Below are 19,524 nucleotides of genomic sequence, written 5' to 3' on the forward strand. Positions count from 1 at the left end.
GCATGGAATTACCATGACTCACTGAACTCCATTTAACCCGAAGTTGTAGTCATTTGAAACTTGCTGCTGTTTCCCTAGAGTCATATCGTACTCACCATTGAACGTGGAGTTCTCGAACCTTGGCTTGTGGGGCAAAAACCCAGTCTGTTTCATAATCTGCAGTCTGGATTTTAAATATTGTATTCAAAGTAGGACAGAAGGATGAGACCTAAGCCAGAGGAAGGAACATGTTTCTAGATTGTCTTTGCCACATGCTGCTTTAATTGTGGTTTTTGGAGTTTGTCAGATGAGAGTTGGAATCTTGGTACTGTGAAGTTTTTATTTTGTGATACAGGGCAAATTTCTCATTTCTTTCTTAACCTCTGTTTATGTCTTTAAAAATGAGAATCATAATACCTATCTTGTTTGGGTGGTTGTGAAGATCGAGATAAGATGTATGAGAACATCTGCAATATACCAAATACATAGGTTTTTCAGTCAGTATAAGTCATTCCATACTTTTTCCTTTAGTTTCGTTAATGGCTGCTTGCTTTATCTTTACTAATACATGACTACACAAGATCAAAACGTGCTAAATACATGTGACTTATCTTTATTAAGGCCTGTTCTAGTAATAGATGTTAGATGGGTTGTCTTGGATTCAATTCCTACTGCCAGATCTAATCATAAAGTGTGTGTGTGTTTTTTTAATTGATATAGATATTTGGCATTTCAGTATCAAGTTGTTCACAGTTGGACTGAGCATACATCCCATGTGGAATTTCTAGTTTTTTGTTTCTTATTTTAATGAAATTTCCATTGGCATTGGATTAAATATACAGATTTAATCCTTTGAAACTACAGCATCAGTGGCATTACTTTTTTGTGGCTTTTGGAAAGGAATAGTTTAGCAATTTTAATCTTTCTGATATGACCTAGTTAATAACATAAGATCTGTTGGATCACATGTTGATCTGTTGTGTCAAAATATTAGATTTCTCTTTATCGACTAAGGTAGTAGTTTACTAACTTTGATTTCGTACTCTGTTCTTGAAATTTTTTGTGCTTATGATATTTATTTTGATTTATTTTAAAAATAAGCAAAGCTGACTTAATATTGATGACTCTGAATTCTCATTCTTAGCCCTAATACTCTCTCTGCAGGATATATTCTTTTAAACTAATATAATATTAATAGTAATAAACTTATAGTGTGGAGGGTATAAGTGGGCATTAAAAAAAAAAATTGTTAATGCACACCCTAATTGTCATGACTTTTAGCCAAGCCAGTATTTTTAACAAAGATTCTGTCTATCCTCATTGCACAAATGTTTTTACAAACATTTCCACTAAGTGGTGAATGAAGCCCCAAGAGTCAGTCCAGCCGGTCTGAAGCCTCCTATAGGAGGGAAGTTGAAAGTAGTAACAGAGTTTTGGAAATGCCCAAGACACATTCCTGTTAATAGGCATTTGCTCCTAGGGCACTTTGGTTGATACTTGTGGTATTAAGACAGCTTTTCACTTCTTTGTGACCTGACATAATAGACCATTTTTTGGCTTAGAAACCAGAAGTATTGAGTGGGACAGTTTGGATGAATTTGTGTGCATGTGAACAGGTAACATATGGGTACAGTCTTGTGTGGAAGATCACGTATACATTCATATATATGTGAGAGTGCATTTGGGCTGGAAGTGATAAGAAAAAAATTGGAGTATTGTCTTACTGTTAATAAAACTTTAGTGTTGATATAATTATATGAATATCAAAACTCTCTTGTTCATTCATCTCCTAGTTGTTGCTCAGTAATGATTGGATATCATTCTTTTATAGAATGGTTTATTAACTCTATGGTCCAGTTAATACAAAATGATACTGGGAGATAACTAGGGATTAGCTCATATTTTTTTTCAGGTCAAGTGAGTTGAAAGACCACAATTTAGCAAACTAGACAAATCTGGTTTCTAATCTCAATTTTGTCACTTACTAGCTATGTGAAACTTGGGGACACATTTAGCCCCTTTGAAACCTGTGGTTCCTCATACATAAAACAGGGATAACAATGCTCGTTTCATTGGATCTTTTAGATGACTAAGTGAGATGAAGTTTGCAAAGTACTTATTCATATTGCCTATCACATAGTAAACACTCAGTTAATGCAAATTCTCTTTTGTGTTTTTAAAAAATAAATAATATTTGACAACTTAAAGATATTTTGAATATTTGAAGTAGAATACAGATTCAATTCCACATTAGCTTTGGGGGAGTAGTAGTGCTTTCTGCACCTTGGGAGAAATCTTGAAAAGAGCACTGGACGTTGCGTATTAAGGGGTCTCATATTCTTTAGTTGTGTAAACCACATAGGCAAATGTAAGCATAATAGCTGATTATTGTCTTTAAAAGTTTCAACATTTTTATGAACTTCCATAAAATAGAAATTACTCTATATAATTTGATGTGTACCATAACCTACAAATTAATGAATTTGAGAAAAATATAGAGTTTCTATCAAATAATATACCGCCAAATTGGAGAAAATTACATTACTGTGGTATGTTAAGATAAACCTGAAATCCCATTAGATACCAATATTGTCATGTTTCTGAGGTTAATTGGCTACATTCAGTTATGAGTTATGAATAGTTTCACTTGAATAATTCACCAAGCTATCAGGCAGAAAGACCAATAGTTCACAGGACTAATTGACCTTGTCAGTATAATAGAAAGACTTACAAATAAAATTCTCTTTGCCAACAACATTGCAAATGAAAACCCCAGAAGAAACTGTTATGTCCTGTAACTGTCTTGGAATGCTTGGATCAGTTAGCGGACTATGGGCGGAGGTGGGTCACAGTGGACGGGGGTTGGAGGGAAATGTGAAGGATAGGAGGGAAATTAATCAGGCAAAATGTTAGAAACACACAGCCTTAGAAATGATTTTATCTCGAATATTCAAAAAGTAGTGTCTTTGAATCTCTGTAAAAGTGTGTCTTGTTTGTCGTATTTTCACCCTTGTTCTGTATCTCAAGCCCTTTTGTATAGCTTCCATAGTCAGTATAGCAGTGAGCTCTTCTCTGAAAGGTAAGAATACAACTTTGACAAAGTACAGTGCTGTAATGAGGATGAAGCATGTTTGTTATCCTGCAGTCTTATTTTATTTACCGATATAAGACAAATACTGTCTAGAGCACCATTATATCATTGAATCTAAAATGGCTTTTTGTTGGTTGGTTGGTTGGTTGTTTGGTTGGTTGGTTGAAGTTTGGATTTGTGCCAGAGTGGGGGAAGGGAGGAATGTTAGGAAGAGACACTGATAAATTTTGATAATTTCTCTCCTCCCTCTTTTTTGGTAATGTTGAAAACCATGTATTTTATTAAAGAATCCCCAGAGCAATATATCAGTCTTAAAGCAAATGTTTTCAAATGCTTTAAGAAACTCAGTGAACCAATATCAGGGCTTGGTCTTTAAAGGGGAAATAAAAAACACTTTTGTTTAAAACTCATTTGAGGGATATGGGTCCCCAAAGAAAGCTATGAGAAATTGTGAAGGAGATATCAGCCTTCCCTGTAATGCTTTAGGAGGGCGATAACATTCCTGTTGCATTTTCTTTTTTAAAATTAAAGGCATCTTTTGCATTGTAAGAAAAAGACAATTGTTAAGTAGACTTCAAAAATAGTAATAAAAAATGATTTATAACGGAAAGAATTGATGGTATATTTCACCTAGAGTAAGAAAGACAATGTGTAATAAGGGATTTTGTGGTTTTACAGCTCACTGCATGTGTTTGAAAGCTGTTCTCTCAGCAACGTGGGTGGCAGGTTATGCTACCATATAATGTATTGTAGTTGGCTCTCCACACTTGTCAGGGTTAGTGTTCAACCATTCGGAAAATTTTCCCATTGTTCTATCATGTGAACCAAGACTAGTGTTGAATTCCCAATAACTTAACAAAAAAGGTTTAATTAGAAAGTTTGAAGTTTGATTACATCTTATTGTTTTAACAGTGCTATTTTAGTATTTTACGTATTGCAATTATTTTTCAGTCAAAAAGATATCAAAATTAAAACTTCATCTTATTCTTTAAATAGGTTTTACAGAAATCTGTATACTGAATCTTGCCCTTTTTCTGTATTAACACTCTATTTCCATCTCAAGCATTTTGCTTTAGATGGACCATGGCTCTTGGCAGCTAGTGCATTTTTAGCAAATAATACTGTTTCTAGTAAGAGTTGCAGAGAAAAAAAAACTTAGTGTGAGGTCCTTGTAAACTGAAGCTTTGGAACATTACTTTATTTCTTTTTTTCCCCCTTTTGTGCTTCTTCTCTATTTGTGTAATGGTTATAAATTACATCCTTTGAAAAGAAGAATTAAAAACATTTAGTTTTGTTATTTTTGTAGTTGATTTTTTTCTTTACCTGTTATTTTAAAGATACACAGAGAAATACGTAATTATGGTATTGAAGTTCCATTGTGCCAGCACCTCATGAGCGTAATCCAAAAAAAACAGAAAACCGCCTGCTGGGTTGTCTGCAGTATGCTTGTGTGAACATCAGTGTCTGCTGTTCACACATCATTTTTTTACTGAAAGTTCCTTTTGGAATAAAGACTCTGTGTTTTCTCAATGTGGTGAAACATTTGTTGGTCCTTCTATTTTAAATCTGTGAGGATTTCTGTTTATAGGAGTAGTTGTCATAGATGTATATTACACGATTGTCACTGGCACATCAAGAAGTAGAGAAAAGTCTTATATGTTTATGTACTATAATGAAAACCTTTAAATGAAATATAAAGTATTGAAGGTAAGAAATAATGAGCTTTTGTTGGAGATATATATGAAGAAGGATTGATTTAAATATTGACTTTTGCCCTTTAAAATCTATTTTATTTATAAAGTGAAGTGTTTCTTGGCTAGATGAATATAAAAATGTCATAAATTTGTCCTGTATTTCAGTTGAAATTCAGATAATTAAATATGGTGGCTTCCTGACAATATTGAGTTAGTAAATTTTTTCAATTGACCCTATGTAATTAATCAAGAAATGTATTAGAAAGCATATTTATGATCCTTAGATAATTTTAAAATTTTTAATCTTACTCATTTCATTTTTATTCTTATATGCTGCTGGATGTCGTATCAGACAGCAAACTTGCAAAATGTGGTCCAGTGTGTTGGCAGTCTGCATCTTTCACTCAGACTCATAAAACATCAAAAAGAGAAAGCATTTACCAGATAGTAGGGAACTTCAGGTTTAAATTTGGTGAAATGAAAGTTGATGCCCACAGTCTCCTAAAGTTTATTTGAATCATTCAACATCATTTGGTTTTTTTCTTAGAAATTTTCCACATAAAGGTTAATAAAAGAGTAAATATACATGGCTTTGATAAAACTAGATTTTTACCCATTAGAACTGTTTTTCATTGAGAGATGATTTCAAGTTTCTTTGCTTCTGCATTTTATTCCGAGTTTCTTGATCAATTAAAATGCATTTTTACATTTCGTAATAATTGTATCAACCATTTAATTATTGTTTCTTCTGATTATTAGAATGAGATTACAGTCTGTGTGGGACCAGTTTTTACATTTAGTCAATTTGGTCCAGTGGGCAATGATGCTTGCTGATCTCTCACATGGTCTCAATTTGCTCTTTATTACTCTTAACCTTTCTTTCACTCCTATAGATGGAAGGGATTATCATCTAAACAAGGTATGTCTCACATATACCTCCTGGAAAGGAAGTAAAAGCATCAAGTCCTTAACATATTAGTTTTATAAGGGCCTAAGACGCCAAGTCTTCTGATTGCCACGAAGCCTAATTGCTCACAGGGCAACCTGGCACATTGCCACTTCCCCACTGGGCTGTTTGTTGGTGCTTGTGAATAGAACAAGAATGTCTTTGCTTTTCTGCTCAGTTGTCACTGGTTGCAGTTTTAGGAAACAAGTTAACATTTTTCTCAAAATGATAGTAATTCACATCAAGATGAAGTCAAACTTCATAATGTCTGAGTAATAAGTAATAGAGTTAGTTTAGTGCTTTAAAAATTCATGTTAAGTAAAATTCATTATCTTACTGCAAAATACTAATTTTATAAAACTCCACCTTCTCTATTCTAGACAGATGTTTTAGATTCGGATAAACACTTTTAAAAGTAAATTATGAGGTGGGTTTTTTTGTACTTTTTGTACTTTTATAAACAAAATTTATATACATGAAGTATGGGACCAATGAAAATCACAGATCTTGCAAGCAAAATGTGTGTATGTGTGTGTATTCAGATGTTTTGAAAACCCGTTACTGAGAATATTAGAGATGGAGATGTTTGCATTTAATTTTTAATATAACTGGAGGTGTATATTGGGTTTTCACCTCTGCCTAGACCTTTAACAAGAACTTCCTGTATTCTCTAATATATTATACTTTAGTTCTAGGTACCATAACTAATAAGAAGCAATGACTGTTGTGAGGCTTTCATACAGTTACTTTCTTCATTTCTTCCCAGTGCCCTTCAGAGTTCCATAACTCTTTAAAGCATATATAAGATTATAGCCCTTTGAATTGCCATATTATATTCACTTGTACTCAGAATATATTCTTTGTTTGTTTGTTTCAGACAGACATACTTTAAGACTATGTTATACTTTGATATTCAGAGTTTTGGTAGGATATTACTTTCAAATCCTGGCTTCATCTTTCGCCAGCTAGGTGACCCACAGCAAATGATGTAACCTCTCAGCTATAAGTTAGAGATGTGGTGTTGGGATGATTAAAACAAATGTGGGTTAAGTGCTTGGCATATGGTAGCAGCTCAATAAATGGTAGCTGAACAGAGCAAAGCCTTGAAAACTGGTAATGTTTTAATAGGCTGTAGAAGTACCCACTAGTGTGTTTTTCTGTGTAATCTCATAAAAATTGGGGAGTTTTAGCTACACATAAATATTGGATATACATTTTTGAGTTGATAAAGATCCATGAGCATGGGCTTTGGAGTCATCTACTGGAGTTTGAGTTTCTGCTCTGCCACTTGACTGTGAACCTTGGAAAGGTAACTTCTCTGTGCCTCAGATTTCTTGTGTATAAAATGAATATGAAAGTAGTGTGCTTCATAGGGCTGTTGCAAAGCTAGATTAAAGTCAGTACATGTAAAACTCTTAAAACAATGCCTGACAAAGACTAGGTGCTCTAAACATGTTAGTTTTTGTTAACTGTTATTATCTCATAGAAAAGGAAAAATCATAAAGCCAGAAAACTGAACAGAGGCAGTCTTAATTAATGGACGTCTCTTTCATCTACTCCTGAATAATTCCCATTACCTTTCTTTCCAACCCCCTTCAGAGCTCCACATCTCCTTAAAATGTTTTTAGGATTATATTGCAGTTAGAATTCTGCTTTTTATTTATTACCTCCATAGAATTATGATATCCTTGCAGTAAAAATCTTTAGATGTCTCTTAATCAAATGTCTCTGTTGAGTTTGTCACCTGCTTTTTGTAAGTCTTGCCTTAATTTTTTAACAGTCCTTTTGAAAGTAGCTTGATTGTGAAAATATTTTCTTAAAGCCTTCATTGCTATATTGAACATTTTTTAAAAAGGTGATTGGGTCTCCGTATATCTTTCTGCTTCAACTGAATTTTTAAAATAAGCAGTTATTTACTTAGTGGTTAAACGATTTATATAAAAAGCATTTTATAGTGATTCTTTGGGATCTTAAACTCCTAATTCCCTCATCTATTTTTCAGTGGTTTATAATACAGTGATAGGCCATTAAACAGCCTGTTTCCTTAAATATATTACTGACGTGTGTACCTAAACACTATCTTTCACCTTTCCTTGTTTTGAGAATTTATTTACTATTCAGCTTTATGGTGATAGAATGACAGTGAACTTTTTAATTTGCTATATTTTAAAAATTACTCCTGCATGTGAAAAGTCTAAATTTGTATATATTTGCATAAGGTTTTCTCATAGCTACTGTACATACAAATTCTGTTTCATTTTTGTTCTAAGATAATGGAAATTAATGTAAAATGTAAATGAAATATACATTCATTTATTTTAGAGCTCATTTAACAACAAATCGTAATTTACCTGGATTATCAAGGACTTGGAAAAAGCTAAACCTCCTTTATAGCGTGAGAAATTCTGCAACTGTGTGCTGGAATTTCTGCAATTTTTTTCTTTTGTGTACTTAGTGCTTCTTCCTCTCCAAAGTTTATAAAACAAACACATACAGTTTATATATATATAACTTTTTTAATGTAAGAAATGGAACTTTATTAGCAACCCAGATGCTGGCAGTAAACCCTATTACGGTCCTTTCACTATCCTTAAGAGGTAACCACTAGCTTAACTTTTTGTGATATTTTTAAAGACCATTCAAGATAAGGCTGAAGAGGTAAGCAGGGACCAGCATTAGCTTTTTCATATTTTTACTACCTCTTTAAGTTTAGTATTTTTAATTTTAAGCATATTTTTATTACAGTAAAACATGTACAGAGGGCTATAATAGCATTTATATTAGCGCCTCTCTCCCTATCCCACATGCATCCCCATCCCACTTTTGCTAGCAGTCTTCTTAGTTATTTTAGCCTTTTTTGGGGGTGGGGAGGGAGTATTCGCTTTCATATTTCTAAATAACATGTATATAGATATCTGTAATAGATATGTACAATTCTAAATAACGTGTACATATCTATATTTAATGACATGATCTAATGATATCGTATCTATAAAGCATTAGGATTTAGCTCTGTAAGCCCGTTTCTTCTCTCATATACTTTTTTCTCATCTTCTTAGTAGTTTTTTTTGTGGTATTTGCTGAAATCGTTATACACATTTTCATTATTATGACTATATAAGTATTATTTATAGCCGATTCATGTCATGTCCTATGTTTAAATTTCCTTTTTAGGCATAATTTTATTCTTCTAGAATTAATAGTTTCTTCATTTTTTTCCCTTAATTTAAAAAATGTTACCAGTTATCAATATATCCCAAAATTATCTGGCAGATCTGTAAAATGCCTCTTTGAAACAGTCACATATACTCTCTTGGTTCCACATTTTTTTCTTGGAAACATCCCTCCTGTACCTCCAGCTCAGCTACTGTGTCAGTGTGTCAGTGCAAGTTAAATCTGAGAAGCAGAACACTAGGGCGTGTGTGTGTGTACAGCATATATATGTGTGTGGGGGGGGTGGCAGTGTGTAATAAAGGATTTGTTACAAGGATTTTACCTTACACAAGGAGGAGTTGGTTAAATAACTCTGCAAAGCTGTTTTCACGTCTCATGCTGGAACTTGAAGTCCATAGGCCTGGCTGTTGCCCCATGACAATGAGATGAACCAGCAAATAGTGACATGTGTGATCTTCGAGGGTGCTTGCTTCAACTTGAGTGTAAAAACTAAAGTGGCCGCTGTTTCATTTCCACCCTCCAAATCTTGCATGAAAATATCTCTTGTGTTCCACTAACTAGAAACATGCAAGGAAGAGGATTCTGGGAAATGTAGTTTACGCTAGCCAAGGTGACACATTACAAGACCACTAGAGGTGGCCATGAGAATGTTTCTCTCAGATCTCTGACCTAGAGGAGTAAACTGACCGATGGCCCCAGCTGCTGCTCTCTGAAATCCATCACCATGTTAGTGCCAAAGCCATACTTTCTAGTCTTCCCCCAGCCAGTGAGTGGGCACAGCAGGGATACTAAAGCAGGATCATTCTAGGGGACTCTGGGGCCTTCAGAGAGGCAACTAACGAATGCTTAAAGACTTAACAGCCTTGCAAAACTTTCCCCTGGAACCGCGCTGTATACAGTGTGACAGGTGCCCATCCAACCTTCCTTCCTTCCCTGTCTCCTTCCCTTGGGCTCAGCCCTGCATCACTGACAGCTCTTCCAGCCTCCTCCAGCTCCCTTTCCATTTGTCTCACAGACTTTTCCCCTAATAAATTCTGGTATGTCTATTCATGTTTTGGTGTCTGTTTCTTGGAGGACCCAGACTAACAGCTGTCTTCTTAAGACAGCCTTTCAGCATCATCCTGGGAATTTTCTCTACTTCTTTTTTGGTAGATCCCTTGTTTCCTGGATCACAGGTCTTCATCTTTCTTGATTTACTCCCTTTTTTGGTGGAATGCATACTCTACATGGGCAGGAAAATTGCATGACTGAAAACTTTAATCTCACCCTTGAGGGATGATTTGGCTGGCTATGGAATTCTAGTTTGAAAATAATTTTTCATCACAGTTTTAAGTACATTCTCCATTGCCTTATCGTTTTCAGTGTAAATGTTGAGGAATACAATGCCATTTTTTTTATTTTTGATGCTTTCTGTGTGACCTGTTTTTCTCTGGAGAAGCTTTTATAATTTCTTTATCTTTGACCAGAAATGTCATGATGCTATACTGTGTGTGTGTGTGTGTGTGGTGTGTTTCCTTCATTGTGTTGAATGCACAGTAGATTGCATCAATGAGGAGACACTTGTGTTTCAGTTTTGGGTGGTGCTATGATTTCTTTCATATTTTTCCTCCCTCTTTCTCTGTTCGTTCTTTCTGACTTCACATTTGTTAGCTGCATTGAGCCATTGATTTTCTTCTTTTCTATCGCTCTTATTTTCTTATCTTCCAAGCAATTAATTTCTGTTCATTAAAAAATATTTACATAAGCATAATAGCTGACCCATTTTAAATGAAATAAAATTAATATCTCTTTGCCATCTCTGGATGTTTGGAATATTTTTAGAGTTATTTTCTTTCACAGTATAAAATTATTTTTGCATTATTGCAGATTATATGGCTGAAATATAAGTGAAGGACCATTCTAGATAAAGCCGAAGAGGTAAGCAGGGACTAGCATTAGCTCTAGATCTATGCCGTTCCCTTGTTGGTACCTTCAGAAGTTGCCTCTTAAAAAGGAGATATAAAATTTTAAATCATCAGCATATGTCCACTTGACTTTCAGACAGTGATGCAGATCCGAGCCCAGGAGAAGGAGACAGGTACCTGAAGTCATGGGTCTGAATACAATTGTGTTGGACAGTTGTGTAGATTAAACTCCGTAGTGTGAGACTACTTTTAAAACAGGACTGTGAGGAATCCAGAACTTATGGAACAGACAGAGGAGTCTCCAGAGAGACAAATGATACAGGTAGGAGGAGTACCTGAAGAATGTTCCAGATGCCTAAGAAGGTTCCAACTGAAAAAGATCCCATGGATTTCACAGTAATGAAACATTATCTTATTACTTGACAACATTCCTGAGAGGAAAGTCTAAAAATTATGCAAGAATAAAATTACCCTAATTTTATTTTTGATAGACAAAAACAGTAATTTCATATGATTCACCTAACAGATAGCAAAGTAAAGGTTTAGCAAGGAGAGGTAATTTGCTTAAACTCAAGACTAGAATTGCTATTCAGATCTTGGTCTTTTGATATCGACCTGCTGTTCTCTCCATTGGACTACATGTTTTTATCTATTGCTATCATTTATTGATTATTCCCTTACTTGAATAAGACTTATAGCTTTCTTTTCACAACAAAACCAATGCATAATTTTATTGTGTATGTATACATGTATTTATATTTACCAGCTTTCTTTTTAATAATAGTTAAGTCTGGTTAACTTGGAAAGTTAACCAGACTTAACTATTGTCCAAACATTTTCTGCAATTTCTTCTTAACATTTCTGTACCATTTTGGGCTTTTGATGAAATTATTTTTTAAACTGACATTGACTTCAGGTTTGTGCATTTGTTCAGAATTGTTCATTAGATTAGTAGAACATTTTATGTAGTTCTTTTGTTGCTGTTGTTATTCCTCTTCTTTAAAAAACAGGTAGCTTTAAAACCAGTTAAGCTACATAATCTTAACTCTTCAGGAACTCTTTCTGGAGTAAATTTCTCTGTATAGAAATTTTCTAACTTACTAGTCCAAAATGAATATGTACACTGTTTGTAGCAGGATAACTAACTTCGACCTCAAAGTCGTCATCTTAGGTGGTTGCCTTCTTCAGTAGGGCAAAAGAGCTTGCTTTCTACTGAGCTCTGAGTCAGATTCTCTTTCTTGTTAAGCTGCTTTTGTAGTATCCTTACTTTTAACACATTTGGAATTCAAGAAGTTTCTTTTGGATTATATTAGACTTTGTTTCTCTACAAGTAGGTCATTGTTGCTGTTAACTGGTTCTATTCTTTCCTAAGTGAAAAGATGGTTAAAGTTTCAGAATCTGCTGCTTCATGTGTCAGCGGTTCTCATATTGAGATCCTATAGTGTCTCATCAAGTCACAACTATGGGTAATTCAAGTCACAACTATGGGTAATGAAGAAGAAGGAGGTAGTGAGAGCAGGGAGCAGAAGACAGCGTTCTAGAAGCAAATATCAGGTAGTTCTATCTTCTCTCATTTTATTTTCCAAGGACATAGGATTAGCAATAGCAGAGGACATGTAAATGACTTTATATTTAATATTTGACATGATTTTTATTGATGAATTACTTCTGCTTTTTAAAATGTAAGCTTTGTTTATTGTGGAGTTAGTACTTCACTTACTGTATCTTTGGAGGGGTTCACCTACCTTTAAATAAATCACAACTAGAGTAGGGATAGTGCCTTAGAGGTCGCTCACAGGAAGCAGATCCTGGAGCCAGGCTGAGAGATACATTCAGAGAAACTCTAATGGATTGTATTTATGTACAGTTTTCATCATCATAGGCTTTGCACCATAGCAGCTGATATCAAGGAAGGAACATTGAGGAATTAAAAGAATATTGGCTCCTATTCAAAAGTGACTTGGTAGGCTCTGGGCTGGCAGTAGTACTGATGTCATGGTCCATTACATGTGTTTGATACAAGTCCATTACATGGCTTCCTCAGCCGCTAGGTAGAATACCTACCATGTAGGTTGCCCCTACATGTTGTTTAATTTCTTTTTTATAAGAAATTAAATGGACTAAGCAAAATTATAGTCAAACGATGAGATGAAATAAAATGTCAAAGAACTACTTGTTTCAATTTAACACTAGGAATTGTATCAAACACTAGGAATTGTATCAAACACTTGTAAAACCCCAGACATTTTTTAATGGGGAATTTTCACCAGTTTTATAAAATTTTTTAATATTCATTATTTATCTGCCACCCTTGTATATTATGTTTCTATTGCTGTATAACGAATTACCACAAACTTAGTGACTTAAACAACACATAATCATTATCTCACAGTTTCTGTGAGCCGGGGGTCTAGGCATAGCTTAGGCTGCATCCTCTGCTCAGATGTCACAAAGGCCATCAGGCTGCGGTCTCATTGCAGGCTCATCACTGAGGAAGGATCCTCTTCTAAGCTCACTCAGATAGATGTATTTTTAAGCACATAATTTCAAGTATCCTATATAGCTTAGAATTAATATCTTTATTAATCTTTAAATTTATCTATCTTTACTGAGTTACCAGTTATTTTCTGTTTACAACATTCTCTTTAGTGAACCATGTCATTCATATATATATAGTACAAAACTACAATATTGTACAAGGCTGTAAAAGCATTAAAATTTAAAATATAAATAGATCTTGGTCAGGCACATCATTAGGTAATATCCAGAATACAATAATAAACTGTGTCAAAGGGCTGTTCTGAGAGGGAATTGATTTGGCAAGGCAGGGGTCACTGGTGACTTTGACAAGATTGGTTTCAGTGGGGGGACAAAATTCAGATTGGAATGGGCTAAAGATAACTAGCGGGTGAAAAAATAAAAAACTTTTCAAGTGAATGCATATATGGAGAAAGGATCCAAAAGGGGAGATGGTGGAAAGAACAAGGAGGAATATAGAAAAATAATTTATTTTGAAGGTAATGAAATTTTCATTTATTGAGGTTCAAACCAGAAATGGGAGAAAAAAGGGAGGTATTTTGGCAAAATTTTGCCTTTCGTTAATTTTCTGTTTAAAATATAAAAAATAAATAATTTTTGGCTTAAACATATTAACCTTTTAATCAAACATTTCCAAAAATTAAATATATATATACGCTATATATACTTGAGGTTTTTTAAGGCTATGAAATAAGTTAAAATATTGGTAGTATCAGAATAATAACGTTTTAGAGATGACTGAGAATTTCAAACTGTGCCCAGTAGAACTGAAGTAGACACAGGACTTGGTGTTTATGACTTCCAGGCAATATAGTTGAAGGTGAAGCCATTTGAGAGATGTTAAGAGCTGTACATACTTTGTAATATATTTTTAGTGATTGAGATCCATAAACTTTATGATGTGTTCTGGAGAAATAGTTCATTAATTGTATTTATTGAATAATTTACTACCTTTACAATTCTGTATGTATCATGCCAGAAATTATATGTGCTATAAAATCTTAATACAGCTTTTAGTACACTGAAGAATTTAAAATATAAGTGCTCTAAAAATAACATTGCGTCTGTCAGAAATATGGTTAAATTTGTCAAAAACATTCTATTAGTAAGGAGTTGAATTTACTATCTTAGTTTTGTTTTTTGTTCATTGAGATTCATTACTGTACATTTACCTGGAGAATAGGTTATTTCAACCAGAAGTACTTTATCTCTCCTCAGAACTCTCATGTATATCCATTATGATAGTTTTCTATTTCTGCAGTAACAAATTGCCACACACTTAGTGGCTTAAACAACACACGTTTATTATCTTACAGTTCTGGAAATGAGAAGTCCAGAATGGGTTTAATGGATTAAAATCAAGGTGTCAGCTGGGTGGGTTCTAGAATCTGGAGATTCTAGAGGAGAACTGTTTCTTGCCTTTTCTCGGTGCTAGGGGCTGCCACTCCTTGGCTTGTGGTCACATCACTCCAGTCTTTTCTTCTGTCATCACATCTCCTCTCTCTCCTGCCTTCCTCTTATAAGGACCCTTGTGTTTACACTGGGCCTATCCAGTAATCCAGGATAATCTTTCCGTCCCAAGATCTTCAACTTAATTACACCTGCAAAGTCCCTTCTGCCATGTAAGTCAACATATTCACAGGTTTGGGGGAAGGATGTGGACATCTTCCTACTATATCTTTCCTTTATTTAGAATCATCGAATGTCAGAGGTGGAAGGGACATTGGATAACTTATCCAGTCCCTTTAGTTTATACATGAAGAAATTGAATGAAGCCAGAGAGGATGTTTGTCTCTCTCTCATTTTTTTTTTTTTTAAGGTTTAGAACAAGGCTTTATTCATGTTTTGTGTGCTTAACTATACTTAGAGCAATGCCTTGAACATTTTAAATACTCAATAACTATTTGTGGCCAGAATAAAAGGTTAGTGATAGAAACCAGATACATCTGGTCTCTAATGCACTCATTTTAAGTTAGTGCTCATGGAAGTTTATAAAATACCACTAACCAAAAACACTGTGAGGAGAAGAGATCCAATTATTCTTATATTTTGTAGTTAAAGGAAGAAATCATTCAGTCTTAAACAAAACTACCTTTTTAAAGATTATGGTTCTCTTGCCTCATCTCTACCCATCCTCTTTCTCTGTAAAAAAAAAAAATGAAAAGAAAGAATAAAAAAGGAAGGAAGGTGAGAAAGAAAGGGAAAGACGGGAAACAATGAAAAAGATTGTCTACAGCCATGCTACCCTGAACAAGCCCGATCTTGTCTGATCTCGGAAGCTAAGCAGGGTCGGGCCTGGTTAGTACTTGGATGGGAGACCACCTAGGAAGACCAGGTGCTGCAGGTGTAAAAAATAAAAAAATAAAAAAAGAAGAGAGTGTAAGCTGACAAAGTCCTTGCAATCTGTGAGGTCAACCAAGAGTTCCCTCGCCTAAAAAAACAAAAAGATTGAAAGAAAGAAAAAGAAGAAGAGACGTGAAGGAAGTGAAGGAGGGAGGGAAGGAAAAGAAGATAACAGTGGACTTTGTTTAATCTGTTTTCCTCGTGTAACTCATGGAATCCTGATTTAGATTTTTGACACTCATTGATTGCCATTTACTGTGATGATAAGATAAACCTATATATTCTGTGATGTATATAGTTCATATGTGTTCAATAATTAATTTAAAACTCAATATTTATTTTTAAGAAACTACTTCATGACCTTAGGAAAATATTGAGAAACTTCAGTTTACCTTTTGACTTATGGTTTTCCTTTCCTTCTTAAAGAAGGACAGTTTGAACTCTTGATTAAAATAAAATTAAAAATTAAAAAAAAATTTCTAGCATTTCTTATTGAAAAACATTAAAAATCTAGATTTTGGGTTTAGATCGTCATCCAGACTAGATAAATCATTTACTGCTTCCAAAGAAGAAAGCTTTATTTGATGCTTATTTAATGAATGATTTTCTTTTGTTAATATAATTGTAATTTATATGGAATCTGATTGTTATATGAGTTTGGATATATTAAGCATGGCTCTTGAAATAAAATATACGAGAAGCATTATGGTAGATTCTTTTTCTACTTGTATCAGCATGGTCTTCCATTGGGTGTATACATTCATACATGCCTAATTCTAAATTTGTGTGTTGTACGAGTTTCTATAAGCACTAAGACTACATACATCTATTTTTATTTTACCTACTAAGACAGTACATGTAAAGTGCTTAGCAACTGTAAGAACGGGCCATGGTAAAAGCGCCCAACAACTGGTAATGGTTATTATCATATTGTCATTCTTTCAGTGAGCAAGAGGTTAATTTTAAGTGAACGTTTTTTCTATTTAAAATTAAAAATATTGTTTCAATTACAGTTGACATACACTATTAGTTTCAGGTGTACAACATAGTGATAAGACATTTATAGAACTTATGAAGTAATCACCCTGATAAGTCTGGTACCTGTCCAACACCATATAGATGAGCCAACTTTAGAATTCATTCATTATAATATATTCATTGGGTGATGATATAATCATTGGGTGAAAACCTAATCAGACTTTTCTTTTCCTGGCAGCAACTTGAATTGGTGGAACCAAGTGGCTGGATTCATGTTCCCTTAACTGATAATCATAAGAAGCCAACTCGCACATTCATGATACAGATTGCTGTTCTAGCCAATCACCAAAATGGAAGAGACACCCACATGAGACAAATTAAAATATATACACCAGTGGAAGAGAGCTCCATTGGTAAATTTCCTAGATGTACAACTATTGATTTCATGATGTATCGTTCAATAAGGTGACTTGAAAACAACAAAAGTCATTAAACACATCTTTGTTTTCTCTTGTCAGTAAATGTATCTGGTATCTTTATTGAAAAAGCATCAGCTAATTTACAATTTTTGTATTCATTGAAAAGTATCTTGTTGTAGATTTAATAAAATTGAGTCATACTATCTTTATTTTCTTTAACATATAATAAAGCTTACGACTTTGTATTACTAAAAATGGATTTGAAGCCAATCATTAAATTTTTCCTTATACCAAAAGAAAACCAGTTAAACTGAAAAATTATAAGATATATATAATTTTTTACTATCCAAATAATTATTTCATATAGGGACCATGTATTAGGGTAATGATTTATTGCATGTTTGGGAACAAACCTATGTTTTATCAATAGGTATTATCTTTATTAGGCCAAAATTATTTTTTTCTATCCAGAGGAAGCTTATTCTTTTATTACTGAGCCTTTTTAAATTAAAACTGTCAAAGTAAGCCTGGCATTAGGTGTCTGATGAGAATCACTCTGATTTGGAGAATATAGTTATTTGTGTTATAATTACTTCCATGAATACTTTGAACCCTAGAGTTGGCTATATCCTGCTATCATGACAGAGATTGCCATTATAATCTGCTGTTTATTCTAATTCTAGTGCTGCTTTAGAAGAGTGTTTCAAATTTGTATCTGACTCTGAAGCATTCCTGAGGGATAATGAAAAATTTTTAAATGTATGAAATTATTCTTTATATATAAAAAGATACTAAAGGAGCTTAAATATGTTTCTTTCCATGGTTTAAAATGAGTAGATTTGATTTTTGTATGCTTTTTTTTCTATATCTATTACTTTTGGAAGGATGATTGTTTAGCCACAGAACTTCCACAGACTGGCTCTTGTTTAGGAAAAATTGCTCGGTGGTTCTTGCATTACTGGATAGACCGAAGTCTTAAATAGTAAAGTTTAAAAAATAATTTTGTGTTTGTTTTATTCTAGCAGAGTGTATTCATTTACCTGGATACTATATAAAAAAAAAAAAGGATTTACTTTTTCACTAAGAATCTCTGCTGTTCTTTCTATGAGTTTCACAAAGAGTTTATTGTCGTGTGCATTTTGTTATCTTTGAAGAAACGTGGTAGGTGATCTATAGGGTCACCAAATAGTCTGTGACCAAAACTCTTTTGGGATCAGCAGATTAACCCCAGTCTAGGTGTGGGGTGCTGGAAAGGGTAGGAGAAAGGACTAAAGGAAAACACATGGATAGGAATTAAGAGCAAAGGAGAGAACCTAGGAAATTAGAATAGTAATATGCACTAGGCACTGTACTAGATGTTTTGTTTTATTTAGTGTGATAAGGAAAACGTTCATGTAAACAACAAGGTCTTAGTCTGAGGCAGAGAGATCTAATAAAAAATACAGAAGGTTTTATTAGTAATAATGTTACTACTTGCCAACTGCTTTTTAAAAATTGCTTAAAAGACAAAAGGAGGACTAATTATCATTTACACGATCCAGTCTGTCATCTGCTACTACTAATAGTTTGCTAAGAGACTCCTAAAATTAGGAGAGATTAAGAAGAATGTTGAGAAAATCAGTATGTTTTCTACTTCTACTTCCTTTTTCTATTTTTCATATGCCAGCTGGCTGACTACCTGGAAAAACTTGGTACCTGAGGATTATGGAAATAATGCTCCCCCTCATTATGAGGCTTATTTAAAGTACGGATAGACCATGTGTTATAGTAACAAAGCATAATTATCTAAAACAGTTGCATTCATCTTTTAAAACTACAGATTATATATCCCATATAGCATTTGTATGTAGAAAAAAGAACTCTTACAACTCAATAGGAAGAAGACAATCCAATTAAAAATGAGCAAAAGATTTGAACAGTCACTTCCAAGGAATACATATGATTTGTAAATAAGCATATGAAAAGATGCCGAAGTTTGGACATTAGTGAAATGCGAATTAAAATCATAACGATATACCATTTCACAGCTACTGAAAAGGCCACAACTAAAAAGACAATTGCAAAGGTTAGTGAAGATATGGAGGAACCGGACCTCACTCTGCTGGTGAAGATGTAATTAATGTATAACCACTTTGGAAAACAGTTTGGTAATTTCTTAAAAAGTTAAAATATGCACCTAATTATGTGACTGAGCCATTCCATTCCTAGGTATTTACCCAAGAGAAAAGAAAGCAGAATGTTTATACAAAGACTTGTACGTGAGTGTTCATAGCTTTATTCGTAGTCTCTCAAAACTGAAAACAACCCAAATGTCGATCAACAGAATATAAACAAATTGTGGTATATTCATATAGTAGTATTTGCTCAACAATTATATACATGCAACAACATGGATAAATTTATGTCCCACTGTATAGGATCTGAGAATCAAAAACTAAGATTGAAAAGCCATTTTAAC

At 33.8% G+C, this 19,524-nt stretch overlaps 1 protein-coding gene and 1 pseudogene across 6 annotated transcripts in view; both read left to right on the forward strand.

Annotated features, from left to right (window-relative positions):
- Positions 1–19,524, forward strand: part of ANAPC10 (anaphase promoting complex subunit 10) — a 257,736-nt gene that overhangs the window by 32,018 nt on the left and 206,194 nt on the right. For 3 of the 6 annotated variants that reach the window (XM_039876051.1, XM_039876050.1, XM_039876052.1), the window contains exon 5: positions 16,886–17,169. The exons of the other annotated variants lie outside the window; for them this stretch is intronic. In XM_039876051.1, the coding sequence (XP_039731985.1) occupies positions 16,886–17,116 (231 nt within the window). In that variant the 3' untranslated portion in view covers positions 17,117–17,169. Of the gene's footprint in view, positions 1–16,885; positions 17,170–19,524 lie in introns of those variants that run through there. 6 annotated transcript variants of the gene reach the window in all.
- On the forward strand, positions 15,555–15,673 carry LOC120613715 (uncharacterized; annotated as a pseudogene).

The sequence above is a fragment of the Pteropus medius genome, unplaced genomic scaffold (genome assembly GCF_902729225.1).
Source record: "Pteropus medius unplaced genomic scaffold, Ma_sr-lr_union100, whole genome shotgun sequence".
NCBI lineage: Eukaryota > Metazoa > Chordata > Mammalia > Chiroptera > Pteropodidae > Pteropus > Pteropus medius.